The 14,273-nt window shown below is 41.2% G+C and overlaps 1 protein-coding gene across 7 annotated transcripts in view; it reads left to right on the forward strand.

Annotated features, from left to right (window-relative positions):
* Positions 1–14,273, forward strand: part of RIMS1 (regulating synaptic membrane exocytosis 1) — a 2,308,950-nt gene that overhangs the window by 551,533 nt on the left and 1,743,144 nt on the right. For all 7 annotated transcript variants that reach the window (XM_078648052.1, XM_078648043.1, XM_078648046.1 and 4 more), the window contains exon 3: positions 5,893–6,036. In XM_078648052.1, coding sequence (XP_078504178.1) covers positions 5,893–6,036 — 144 coding nt within the window. The remainder of the gene's footprint in view (positions 1–5,892; positions 6,037–14,273) is intronic.

Raw genomic sequence — 14,273 nt, forward strand, 5'->3', positions numbered from 1 at the left:
AAGACAGTTCAGTGGTTTAATATACTTCTCGCAGTGATCACTGCATATGCATAACCCCAAAATAATAAGCTAAAGTGGAAGCAGGGTAAAATCTACTTTTCCTTTTTTTGGAGTCTGATGAAGCTGGTAGACTGGGTAGAGTAAAAGTAACATGTCAGTGTACAGTGGTCCAAAACCATGAGTATTTTGCGTCAAGTGCTAAAGAAGTATTGCTCCCATGTTCCCCCATCGTACCGCTCAGTGATTTGGCCAGAATCACAGAATGTGCCGCCCACGTCAAGACTCTGACCTGGTTCCACAGTTCCAAAGTCATCAGCTCATGCCCTTACACCACCTCCTCTCCCAAGGGTTTCAGCTTAGATTAAGAACGGACTTGTGCAACAAGCAACATGCTAATTTCAAACAAATACATTCCACATAATACCGCTCAACATCACATGATTCAACTCAACATGATTACACTCTATCCAATATCACATAGATACACCCCGCATGGACCAACTCTATGCCACATACAAAAAAATCCACATAAATACACTACACACTGTTAGAAATGTGGTTCTCTAGTTGGCAGAGGTCGGTACCTTTGTCCAAATAGTGACTCCTGCTTCTCCTCAGTGTAAGGGGCATACACACTTTAGTTGACCCCTGCTCACCCCCTGGGTAGCTTGGCACTAGCAGACAGGCTTATCGCAAAGCAGCGTGTAAAGTATTTGTACTCAAAACACACAGTAATACAGTGATAACACCACAAATGGACACCATACTAGTTTAGAAAAATAAAGTATCTTTATCTAAAGGCTACTGGTGACCTAAAATGAAACCAAAATTGTGGGGGCACCACTACGCTCCCCCCTCCTTGTGAATATTGCATTTGGCTAAAGAGTCAGTCTCTAAAGCCACACCCTTATTCCTTGAGCTGTAGACTGTCCTGGGATGCCCCCTTTGAACAGCGTAGTATGCCCATCGTAATGAGGCCCCTGTGGGACTGAGCCTGTGCCTCCATCCCGCGCCGTTGTCTGATGGTGTGCAGCGCTGGCAGAGATGCGCTGACTATCGAGGCCGGAGGTGAACTGCTTGAGGCCCTGACGAAGAGGGACAGCCCATGCATGGGCACCAGATGACCTGACGGCAGAGGCCGATAAGCTAAGTCCCCGGTTCAGTGGTGAGATAAGCGGAGCACGGAGGGGCGGGTCAGCTGTCTAACTTGCAGCGGCGTATGTGCTGGGCGCTCCTGGACTGGTGGGGGGGATCTCCTTTACCTCGCCCGAGACAATAGGCCTGAGGATCGGGTAGGGAAGAGAGTGGCCTGCCCGCAGGAGTGGTGGTGCTCCAGAGCGCGTTGCACTCTCAGCATAGGCCCAGAGTGGAAGCTGACGAGACCCTCAATATTCCGGCCCAAGCAGGAGAAGTGATTATCGTCATAGCATTGCTGACACGCGACCCGAGGGACAGAAGCAGGATCGGGCCTCACGGGGGAGAAGTGATGAGCCCGGAGCTGCAGGAATGGGCTTTTATGGGGCCCTGCCTCCTGTTTGCCTGAGTGACCGTCAGGAACATATAGGAGGTCACAGGGCATAAATTCTGAGCCAACAAGACCAGGCCCCTGGGGCTGAAACAGTCATCAAGCGCCTCCTCACATGCATTAAAGAGACATCTATTGATATCAGGGAGCTCAGAATCACTTGTGCAGTCCTGGCAGCACTGTTGGAGTCACTGAGAACCACACTGCAGCAAGGCCCTATCATATAACAAGAAAGTGTGTGTAGTGAAAGTCCCAAGAGGCTGCTCATTGCACCACATACCTGGAGACTGGGCTGCGAAAGGCACCGCATATAATCCCCACACTGCAGTAGAGCCCTGCACAAGGTGCTGCCGCCCTCTGTGATTCCTGACAACCTGGGAGAGAGTAGCGAGTTCCTTGTTTTCTGCCTTCTCATTTCCCGGGACCGAGATTTACTTCCTTCCCGATTGGTGTTTTGGTGTATGTTTCGATCTATATCTCCTACGTTTTGACTTTGTTTTTGCCGGCCTGACCTTTCCCCGCGCGATGATCGTTGACCTGTTCAAGATGTCTATTTCCCTTTTTCATCAACGATGATCCATCCGGGACATCCTCTTCGCCCCCCCTCTTCCGAAGCACTCCACGCCATGGTGCCCCAGCGCAGTGTTTGGGACCGGCACCGGACTCCGTGGATTCCTGGTCCTTCTCCGGTCTGGTTGGAGTGTGAACATTGACTTTGTTGGTCTCATGATGTTTTGACTGTTGTCATTGCTGGTGTGCTTGACTTGTCCTTTGCCCAGTTACAGACTCAATTCCCCTCCCCTCCACCCTATTTGTGCTCTCATGACATGCTCTTGTATCCCTTACCTGTTAACTTATGCTAGACTGTGTCATTTATGCTCCTGTAACTGATGTAATTCATAATCTTCTAAAGGAACCGTGTTTTAATTATTCTGACTGTGGAGCACAAACAACATGACCGATACCCGGTGGAGCTGCTCTGGACAGCTATAGAGGAGATTGGCTCTGGCTCACCCCCATGGCCGTCACCTACCCAGCTGGACATTAGGCATTGTACTCCTCGTCTCTCCGCTGTGTCTCCTCCCTCCTGAATTATTTTCACCCATGCTGGTCCTCATGGCCTGTACTGCCTTCCTTACCCCTCTTTCTGTCCCCCTACCTTCTTTGTCCCACGGGACATGTGTCTTTGTCATTCCTTGTTCTTTTAACTCCTTTAGACACTGTTACACTTCTATTTACTCCTCTTGACCGTGTAACACTGTTTCTTCATTTGTCGTGGTCATACTTTACTCTAGATACTCTTGTTTACTATGAAACACTGTTTTTCTTTTCTCTAGATACTCATGTTTACTGTGAAACACTGTTTTCTTTTTCCTTTGGTTTTACCATGCTCTAGTAACTGATGTAACTTTTTAACTTGTTTCTTGCTGATCCTCATGTAAAGCACTCTGATACCTCAGAGTCTAGCCAGCGCTAAATAAAACTATTCAAATAAAATTAGGAAAATGTTTTTATCTAAACTCAGAAAGACCAACATGACAAAAATCCAACATACTGTTAATACGGTTTGACTTTAGAACAGTTATTTCAAAAAGAAAGGTTGTAGAAAACCAATAGCTCCACCTGGGGCTTTTGCGATGTCGTAACAGCAATGTAATAAATCCAAAGTACAGCGCTGACTGTGAGGAGCCCGGCGTCGGGCACAGAGTCACACCGACCCCCAATTGAACAGTACCTTTGAAACAAAGTTTATGATGATGCACGGCGTCATGGAGGTGAGGCCTCGGTGCCGAGGTCGAGACTGGCTCCCTGACTGCCAAGGGGGGAGGTGGGGCGTCGTGTCCGGAAGGAGGCGACGTGTCGAGTCCAGGACAGAGGAAGACGGTTGTGTTTGTGGTGAGGTGTCGGTTCTGGTGATGAGGCTCCGTTGGAGTCACCGTCCGTGCCGCAATAACAGGATGCAGGCGCTGGCGATGACTGAGTCTGTGTGAGTGCTGGCTACGGGAGATGCCAATAACTGCAGGAGTTGAAGGGCTTCGAAGGTGTGGTGCAGGCCCGGCAGTGTGTTGTGCACTTCATGAGCATTGCCTCTGGCCTCGGAACAGGTCACGGCGGCGGCGCTGATGTAGTCGGAGACAGGGTTTATTACTTCGGTTTCTTCCAGCTCCCAACAACAAGAACAACCTCCAGAAGCCCAAAACTGGAATAGGCAGCTCCTGGCAGGTCAGAACTCTCAGCAACAGGGGAGCTGGGGGTGAAGTCTTTGTGTCCCTGAGACTTCAGAATAGGAAGCCAGCCCACTCGGGCCATTGGAGGTTCTTCTTCAAGCAGGTTCACAGCAGAGTTCCAGTCTTTGTTCTTTCCTTGGCAGAAACAGCAACTGCAGGCATACCCCACACACCACACAGCAACGAGGCAGTACTCCTCCTCACAGCACTGCAGCTCTACTTCTTGGCAAAGGTTCCTCTTGAGTCCTGAAGTGATCTAAAGTTCTGGGGTATAAGGTCTATTATATATACCCCATTTTGTCTTTGTTCTCTTTATGCAAGGCTCTCTCAGCCCAGTTCAAACCAGTTCTGTCCTCGCTGGTGAAAAATGACCTCGGGGGTCAAGACAGCATTGTGTAAGGGAGACAGGCCCTATCAAGTGCAAGGAAATCTCCTCCACTATTCTAAATGCAACCAAGCCCCATTCAGCTCACTTCTGAGTCATCCAGGAAGGGTCTAGGTACACCTCAAACCCCAGTGGCTGTCTACAGTGAATGCACATCCTCAGCCCCTGTCACTTCAAAACCAGACAGCCAATCCACAAACAGGCAGAGGCACACAAAATGGCTAAACAAGAAAATGCCTACTTTCTAAAAGTGCCATTCAAGAAACATTTTTACTGAAAGATGTGTTATTAAATTCCAAGTTCAGAGAACCTTAACGTTATGTCTCTAACTTGTCCCAATAGGAATTTATATTTGTAATATGTTACAAAGTACCTCCAACACTATCCTATGCTTACAGATAGTCTTTCAAAAGTGCAAAATGAAATTGGCAGTATTTCACTATCAGGACATGTCACACACACCTGTACATGCCATACCTTTCACATACACTGCGCCCTGCCCAGTGGGTACCTTGGGCTACCATAGTGGTGTATTACATGTAAGGAAAGCAAAGGTTAGGGCACTTGCCAGGTCGACATGGCAGTTTAAAACTACGCACAGACACTGCAGTGGAAGGTCTGAGATACCATTTCAGGACTACTCATTTGGGTGGCACAAACAGTGCTGCAGACCCACTAGTAGCATTTGATTTACATGCCCTGGCACACTTAGTGCACTTTACTAGGGACTTACCAGTACATCAAATATGACATTCACGGAGAACCAATTGTAATAACAATTTACACAGAGAGCATATGCACTTTAGCACTGATTAGCAGTGGTAATGTGCCCAGAGCCCTATAGCCAACAGAATCAGGTCAGGAAAAACAGGAGGAAGAAGCAAAATGTTTGGGGATAACCCTGCAAAAAGGGCCAAGTACAACACACACTTTGCCACATAATTCCAATAAGAATAATTTCACTCAACAGCGCTACACAGTTTCATGCCACTCAATTCATCTCCACACATTTCCATTCCACACCACATAACTCGACAACAAAACACATAATTCGACTCACCACAATTACACAATAAACCATAATCATCATGCCACAAAAAATCAACAACTGAGCACATAATTAAACTCTAAAACATACCACTCCACAACGCAAAATTCCAATCCACATCATTACACTGCATAACACACAATGCCACTCAACATAATTCCAGAAGACTCAATACCACATAAATACTATCCACATAATTCTACTGCACAACATGCCACAAAATTCCACCACACACATCCACACCACACAATTACACAACTAACCATTCCAATCCAACCCACATAAATCCACTTCACACCACATACTTGCACTCCATAACACATGAGTAAAAGACATTGCTATATACAACGCTAATAGCTATAACTCAAGAAAATGCAACACCTATTGCATTTCCAATGCGTTTTTTACTTTTGTTAAGGGTACAAAATAGACAAAATGATGAGTTATTAAGTCTTCCAGAAGTAAATGCGTCTATCCTTAATACCTTTGATTAGAGACAGCACCATGTTTAATTAAGCTGATACAATGCACGCCTATTTTATGTTTTTCTCCGATCATGCTTTATTTAAATGGCATCACATAGCTGAACATGAAGGATCTGCTGTGTATTTTTGCGTTTGTGGGTAAATGTGCCGTTTTCGGGCTTGCTCTTTTAGCAACCAAGCTACACTTGCTGTCACCTCCTTATGTATTTATTAAATTTCAGGCCACATATGTGGGGAGTGACCCTGTTACGAAGTGCCAGAACGACACAATGCCAAAGACTTCTCAGATGGTAACTAGCTTAAGTGACAAGAGGAAGATGAACACAGTGACAGAGAACGGAAGTGTTCCGGGAAAACGATTACAGGTTTGATTTTTGTATAGTAGAGCACTACTTCTTTTGATATGTGTAGATTGAGATAAGTAGAATGCTTAGATGTTATTGTTGAGGCTGTTCATTTTTAGCAGAAATTAGAACATTTGACTCGCTCCTCATACGTGCTACAATATTCAGCAGAATCAGACAGGCTTCTGAATGGGTAGTGTCTTGCAAAACATAAGTGCCAGGGCGCAAGGTATTTTTCAGGAGGCGACTTAAGCTTGCACCACCCATTTCCCTTGCCAACATTACCAAATGCCAGTACCAATATAACTATCACACTCTTACAATTGTAGCAATTTGCACTATCCGTTTACATCCAAAGCTGTAGGAATGACCAGAACGTGCTGGTATTGGTTGGTCACTGAAATATGTTTTGAAATGGTAAACTCTCGGATATGCTCGCCTCCGAAATAGATAAACAGTGCTACCATGTGATGGACATAAGCGCTGATGTTGACAATAAAGTGCTGGTGCTGTATTGACCTGCTCTAAATTATGCACTGGTGTCATGGCTCCAATTTGACCCTAAGTGGTAGCGCATTTTTCACCACAGGTTAGGACGTAAGACTTTTTCATTAAATAAAATGGAATGCTTAGCCTCTAGGTCCAGTATGCTGAACCTACCAGGACACGCTTAAAGTGATGGTACTGCACTTCAATGCTCTGTATTCACTGTTGAGGCATGCACGTATCCAAACTTGAGAATAATGTTAAAGATGTATTTGTTCAAATTGTCAGAGGGTGTGAGGAGTAAACAGTGTGTTTCTTTAGGCGTATTAAGTCATTTCAGTGGAGTAGAAGGTACGCCACACTGTTATAGTCCTAGAGAGTTCCTATAATGTTACTCTTGGGTTGTCCTGAAAAGTCAGTTGGGGTGCACATTTATATGTTCAAAATGGTAAAGCTTAAAAAGCATATTACCAGTGTAGACTCCAGATTAGTCTTTGTGCAGCAGGTGACCTCTCATGCCTTTCCAGTTATTGCAGTGACCTCTGGTGGAATTTTATGAAGTTGTTGCTGTTATGATGGGCAGTATTGCTCAAGTGCACAGACTGATCACACTGTAAAAAAGACTAAGAGAATGGTTTAACACGGAAGCTAATCTTCCTTAAGCAAGTGATGGAGCGAGATAGAAAACAAAATTTTGTTTAAACTCGCAAAGTCACATTTCCATAACATGAATAAAATTATTAATGATTTGTGATATGTCGTGCTAATACAACCTAGATTAAACTTTACACGTGGGGGGACTAACATGTGTGCTCATAAACGTGCATAAATGTTGCATCTTTTTGTTCGTGCAAAATAATAAAATAAATTATTGTTTTCGTTTTTGTCATTACTAACTGCTGCAAACTTAAAATAAGCATGTGCTTGTTTTGCTTTTCCTTGTCTGTGTGATGTCATTTCTACTATTCTAGGTGCATATGGGTCTCATTGAAAAACGGAGACTGGTAAATATAAACGCTGCTTTAATTGTTTGCAATGGCTAGGTAACATTTTGATTAATCGGGTGGGTTAATTATTTAGTAAACCATGGGGTGGATACAGAATATACTTTATTTCTTACATTAATACTTTTCTTATGTTTGTTTTATACTAGAAATCATAAGTTGCCTGCTTTTGAGGCCTAGCTATTTGAGCCGCAAAATGAGAGTTGAACTATAATTCTGCAGAAAGTCACGAGACGCCCATTCTGAATTAAAACGTTTATTGAAGCTGCATTCACAAAGCAAAAACTGATGAGCTGACATCATTCTGTCGGACATGGCCAAGGTCGAAAGTGAACTTTTTGTCAGTCCTTAACTTGGCATCCGCGGAAGTTGCATCGTAAGACTATGGAAGCTGCGAGGATGACTTAAAACAAAGTTGCAATCGCAGGAAGCCTCTGGCTTCACGTGGAAGAGACAATGGTCTTTGTAAGACATGATTTTGTGGAACTTTTTAAGAATCGGGTGACATGTCACTTGTCACTCTCAACCAATGGGACGTCGAGTATTTCTGAAAACTTTCCTTTGCTAGTTTAGTTAGCGTAGAAAGGTATAAAAAGTCATGCCCTTAGGGTTGGGCTGGCTGCTGCTTTCTGACTTTCCGATGAGGGTGATGTGCTGCTGGACTTTGCGTGGAGCACGTAAGAATCCTCAAAGAACTTTACTTTAATTTCTGTCTATTTAGCTCAGTTAGGGAAATAGGTTTTAGAAATGCTAAACTTTATATAATTTCTTTAAAATTGATTCCATTGCTTAAATTGTATTTTTCTCATATTTCTTACCATCATGCTTGCTTTATTGCAAATAAATTTCATTTATAAAACTTACAACTTATATACTATAATCTAGAAAATAAAATCTTACTTTTGACAAACAAGCTGGTCTTGGTTATTTAGAAGTATAGGTTACCATTAGCTAGATCACGTCGCCTATGGTGGTCGTTTAAATGGTTGGGTTTTATTCTAATGACAATATTCTTTCTGCAAATGTATAAATATGTTTATAGTTTGTAAATAATGTGTATATAGATTTATTCTGACCACCTGATTCAGTAGGCCCAAAATATATCAGGTTCATAAATGGGTCCATGTTTAGTATAGAATTTTGTTTATAGGTTATGAAGTTGGGTAGCGTAGTTTATGATATATTTTCTATAGCCCGCTGGATCAATTATCTGGTAGCAGAAATTGATGGTTGCTAAGCGGTAACCAAGGTAACATGTTGGTTGCTAAGGATTGCGTCATGGTATGAAAATAGGATCAATGTTTTAACACTCGTTAAGTTCGTTTTTCGTGCCTATCTGTAAGCTATACCGGTATAGATTGTGTGGCGAGAAATTAGTCACGCAAGCCATCTGTTCGTTTGTAGTGATATCGCCGAGTATCACAAGAGGTATCGCCGTGTACCATAGTGTTGTCGCCGAGCAGCACAGTTTTAGGGCTAGGTCTGAATCTTGTATAGTGAGGATTTTCTAAGAAATCAAAGCAGCATGAGAATAGGGACAAAGCGCCTTCCATAAAACTCACTGTGATGAGAGTAATAGTTATATCCAAGCTTGAGTGAAGGGTAAAATTAGCGTCGGTGCATGATTATCTATAAACAGGTTAGAGTCCTGTACGGGTACATGTTTCATATCTATAAACAGGTGAGAGCCCTGTACGGATAACGTCGTTATTTTACTAACGGTGCATGATTTCTATAAACAGGTGAGAGTCCTGTACGGATTTCGTGTGTGTTTGAATTAGGGAATTTTCCGTGTAAAAGTGCGAGTTTGAGTTGTATTTTATGTTCAAGTGGAACTCTTAGAACTTTCACTTCGCGGTGGGTTCAGAGCAAAGCGAGTTCATAATTATACTTGCTTGAAGGGTGGGGTAAGGTTACTCTACTGACAATTGAATATTATCCTTAGTGTGAATAGCGCCGTCTATTCCGAAGTGTGGATACTTGAATGTATGTAAACTATCCTAATTAGTGAAACGAACAGATGTTGTCTTTATAAGTCATTGTTAAGAATTAATTTACACTGAAAAGTGTTCTTAAAATGGCGCTGTGAAAAGATTTTGTGAAGGAGGGGTAAGCGCCAGGAGTGAGAAGCGAGAAACCGCAGCTGCTGTGTACGTCACAGAGCCGCGCTGGGATTGGGTGACCTACGTCACAAGCTGTATTCTGATTGGCTCCTGAGTCTCTGACGGCCTGTGAGCTGATTGGTCCTTAGGAAAATCTCCAAAATTATTGGTTGAGCAGGAAACTGACGTAGCTCAACTGCCATTGGCTTGTTGGTGTGTTTCGCGCACGGATTGGTTGTTTTGCGGAACATCCCGGAAATATTTTACGAACGATTTTGTGAAATAAATTTTACTTTTAAAAAATGAGTTATCATTTTAAACATGTTGAGAAGAAGACAACATTATTTCAGAAATTTAAGAATTTATTTTCACCTGACAAGAAAATCGAAACGCGAGGTGGTAAACTACTTCATAAGTATAAAACACCTGCAGCGTACATGGAAGGTGAATACGGATATCATACTGTCTTATGGTTCGACAGTTGGAAACGTTATACTAAAAACGATGGTGTTTTGGCTTGGCCTGATAATGGTTCATTTAATGTAAGAGTTTTAAGAAACTTACGAGAGAAAATGAATGCTCTTGTTCCAAAACCGAGACCAACTCAATTTGAAGCTTTAGTTGAGTGGGAAGATGAGATGTATCAGTTACAAAGAGAAGCTAGTGGAATTAAAAGACCTTCTAAAAATCCATCATGGAAAAGAGAAACTCATGAAGATAGATTACGAATGTGGAGACAGGGAAACATGAGTGAAGGATTGTATTTAATTCATGAAATGGTAATGGGTTCTCCTACAGGAAAATCTATGGAAAGTGAATCTGAGGATGCAATTATGGAAGAAATATATACAACTGCTAAAAATAAACAGTCTAATCAGCCTTTGAGACCTTCTAGATCATGGTCTACTCCGGTGGTTTCTACTGAAACTTCACCGAGTGCACCTCCAATTAATGAAGCTCCTAAACTTTATCCAAATAATTGTGAAATCACTGAAACTCCTAGAAGACCAGAATTTGAGAATGCTCGAAATGAGGGTAGACATTTTTCAATGACTCCAAGAGCAAGGGAACCTCCAAAAGATTATACAAGAGAAACAAGAAATGTTGAGGATGATGATTATAATGAATACTTAAGGTCTAAAGAAGAATTAATCAAAAGAATGACAAAAGGCATGGAAGCTGTCACAGTTCCAGTAACAATAGGTCCTGTTCAGCCTGTATTTGATCAAAGAAACACAAACAAAACTGGATTAACTATTCCTTTAAATACAGAAATTCAAAAGCCTGCTGAAAAATTTTATTCAGACTTGACAGAATTAAACACTTCTAGATCGAGAATGCCTGATTTAACCTTTAATGAGGATTTATCTCCAAAAACACCAATGGGTGCTATGTCAGATGTAGGAAGTCCTGAAGTCAGGGTAACCACACCAAAGCTTGATGTGGCCAAATTAAAAGCAAATATTGAAGAATTAATAATTGGAACAATTGGCCCAGATAGTTTAAATTACTATCGGGATGATGAACTATTATTCATTTGCAAAAGTATTCAATGGAAAACGAAAAATAAATATGATCAATTAGAGGATCTAGCTGCAGAACTTGAAATCGATGTGAGTAAACAAAAGAATTTTGCAAAACATTACAGATTAGATTTCTCAGAAAGCGACATTGAGAGTTTGAACTCAATGGGAAGAATAGTTCACATTAAAGATTTAATTGTTTATATCAAAAAGCTAGGAGAACTGAACAAATGGAGAGTGAAATGGACTAAAAGGAAGGAAGATGAAAGATTAGAAAGAATGTCAAAACAATTTCCAATGAGAGAAGTTGCAGGTGGAGGATATGTTCATGTCCCATGGTCGAGACAGGACATTCTGTTATTCACAAATGACTTTCCTAAATTAAGAGAGAAACCTGTTGAGTGGTACAGGCAAGTCGATAGATTTATCAAAGTGTCAAAAGTTCTGTGGATTGATTTGGATGGATTTTTTGACATTGTTGTTCCATCTGACCTTTGGACAGAATGTAAAATATCTATTAGTTGGCCAAAAACAGAACCTGAGCGAATCAAAGAAACAGGTGCCCCAAATCCACTTGTAATGGATTTTTATGAGAAAGTAATTGTTTGGATGAAAAACAAAATTCCACCCAAAGAAGTTGATTGGGTTAAAATAGAAAGGACAGAGCAGGAAACAAAAGAATCAGTTCATTCTTTTTATGAAAGACTACTGTTAATCTTTAAACAATACAGTGGTTATGAAAAATTAGATGAGAAAGACATGAGTCATTTTATCTATAGATTTGTTTATGGACTAAAGCCTGAAATTGGAGAAATGATCAGAACTAGTATTGTCGGATGGCAAGCACTATCTATTGATGATATTCTGAGAAAAGCAAAATATTGTAGCGATGAATTAGAAGTAAAACAGAAAAAGCTGAAGGAGAAAGCCATGTGGGCACAGGTAAAAGTGGCTGAGCAACAGATTGCCAGCATGGGAAATAAGAACACTAATTTTGTTCAAACTGGAAATACGAACCAGATACAAGGAAAGTTTAAAGGTAATAATTTCCAAAAGAAATTTAGCCCAAAGATAGAAGAGCTGAAACAAAGATTACCTTGTTTTAATTGTGGCGAAATTGGACATTGGAGGGACGAGTGTCCTCATCCTCCTAGAAACTTAAAGAATCCCTTATTGAATCCACAGATGCAGAATGGTGTTAACGTGCAGCAACAGCTACAGATGCAACAGGGGTTAAATGAATTTAATATTCAGCGACAATTACAACAACAGCAACAACAACAGGTGAATAATCGTCAGGACCAGTTGCCACAACCACCTTTTCCGAATTGTGGGGGAGTTCAAAAATATAATCCAAACGTGGGATTTCAGGGATGTGAACAGGTAATAAAACCACAAAAACAGCAAAAGCAGCAAAGGGTTCAAATGCAAAATGCTTCACAACAGTTTTTATTGACAGAAAGCCAAGACAGTGATTCTGATGATTATTGCTGACGGTGCCCGAGAGAGGAGGAAGAGTGTGTTGTTGGAGCCACTCTTGAGGTTGACCAGTCCGGTCCTTATGTAAACGGGAAAGTTAATGATGTAGACATCACTTTTCTAGTGGACACTGGTGCTACCCATTCTACTGTTAGATCAGTGGAAATTGAAAACCTACCTCTCTCTGGGGATACCATCCAAGTTGTCGGAGTAAGTAATCAGCAAATTAAAACAGACTTAACTGATCCAGTACCAGTTGAAATTGGAAATTACAGAGACAAACACAGATTTGTGGTTTGTAATAGTAGTCCAGTAAATCTATTAGGTAGAGACATACTATGTAAAATGAATTGCAGAATATATTGTTCTCCTGAAGGAGTTGAATTACAAACAATGGAGGAAGATGGTTTGTACAGAATGACAATGATGATGATGGAAGCAGAAGAAACAAAATTGTTTCCTGCATTTGAAGAAAAAGATTTACCTGAAGAGCTAAAAGAAACAGTGAAATCTGAAATATGGGATTTTTCTGGGAATGAGATGGGTCTGATGAAAAACGTAGATCCTGTAAAAATTGCATTGAAACAGGGAATAGAATTTCCAAACACTCCACAATATAAAATGAAAACTGAGACAATTGAAGGTATTACACCTGTAATTGAAAAATTAATCAAGCAAGGTGTATTGGAAGAAATGAAGAGTAGCTCTTGTAATTCACCAATTATGGGAGTTAAAAAGGCTAACGGAACATTTAGGATCGTACAAGATTTGAGAAAGGTTAATCAAATTGTTATTCCATGTTGTCCTGTGGTTCCAAATCCAGCAGTGATTCTATTTCAGATTCCATATGATGCTGAATGGTACACAGTCATTGACCTTTGCAATGCATTCTTTACTGTTCCTCTACACCCAGACAGTTATGAAATCTTTGCTTTCAGATTCCAAGGTAAGACCCTTGGATGGACAAGAATCCCTCAGGGCTATACTGAAAGTCCTTCAATCTTTAACGAACTGTTAAAAAGATCATTAGAAGATTTAGACTTACCAGGTAGGTCTACGCTGGTGCAGTATATTGATGATTTGTTAATAGCTGCAAAGACAAGAGAAAATTGTGTAACAGACACAATAATTCTGTTAAATCGCCTTGCAGAAGAAGGACATAAAGTGTCCCCAGCAAAACTACAGTTTTGCAAACAGGAAGTGAAATATCTTGGTCACAGAATTGCGAAAGGAAAAAGACAAGTAACAATAGAGAGAATAAAAATGATTCAAGCAATGTTACCGCCAAGAACACAAAGACAGGTCAGAATGTTCCTGGGAATGGTAGGTTACTGTCGACAATGGATAAGTGGATTTTCAGTAATTGCGAAACCACTACAAAGACTGACCAAATCAGATGTAAAAGATCCAATTATTCTCAATGATGTTGAGATGGAATCTTTTGAAAACTTGAAAAAGAGCTTATGCCAAGCTCCTGCTTTGGGTATGCCAAATTATGAAAAAGATTTTGAACTGTATTGCAGTGAGAGAGAAGGATGTGCATTATCTGTGTTAATTCAGAGACATGGGAACCTAAAGAAACCTATTGCATATTTCTCTGCAGTTCTTGATCCAATTGCAAAAGCATTACCAGGTTGTTTAAAAGCAGTTGCAGCTACAAGTAT

The sequence above is a fragment of the Lissotriton helveticus genome, chromosome 6, assembly GCF_964261635.1.
Source record: "Lissotriton helveticus chromosome 6, aLisHel1.1, whole genome shotgun sequence".
In the NCBI taxonomy this organism is placed as follows: Eukaryota; Metazoa; Chordata; class Amphibia; order Caudata; family Salamandridae; genus Lissotriton; species Lissotriton helveticus.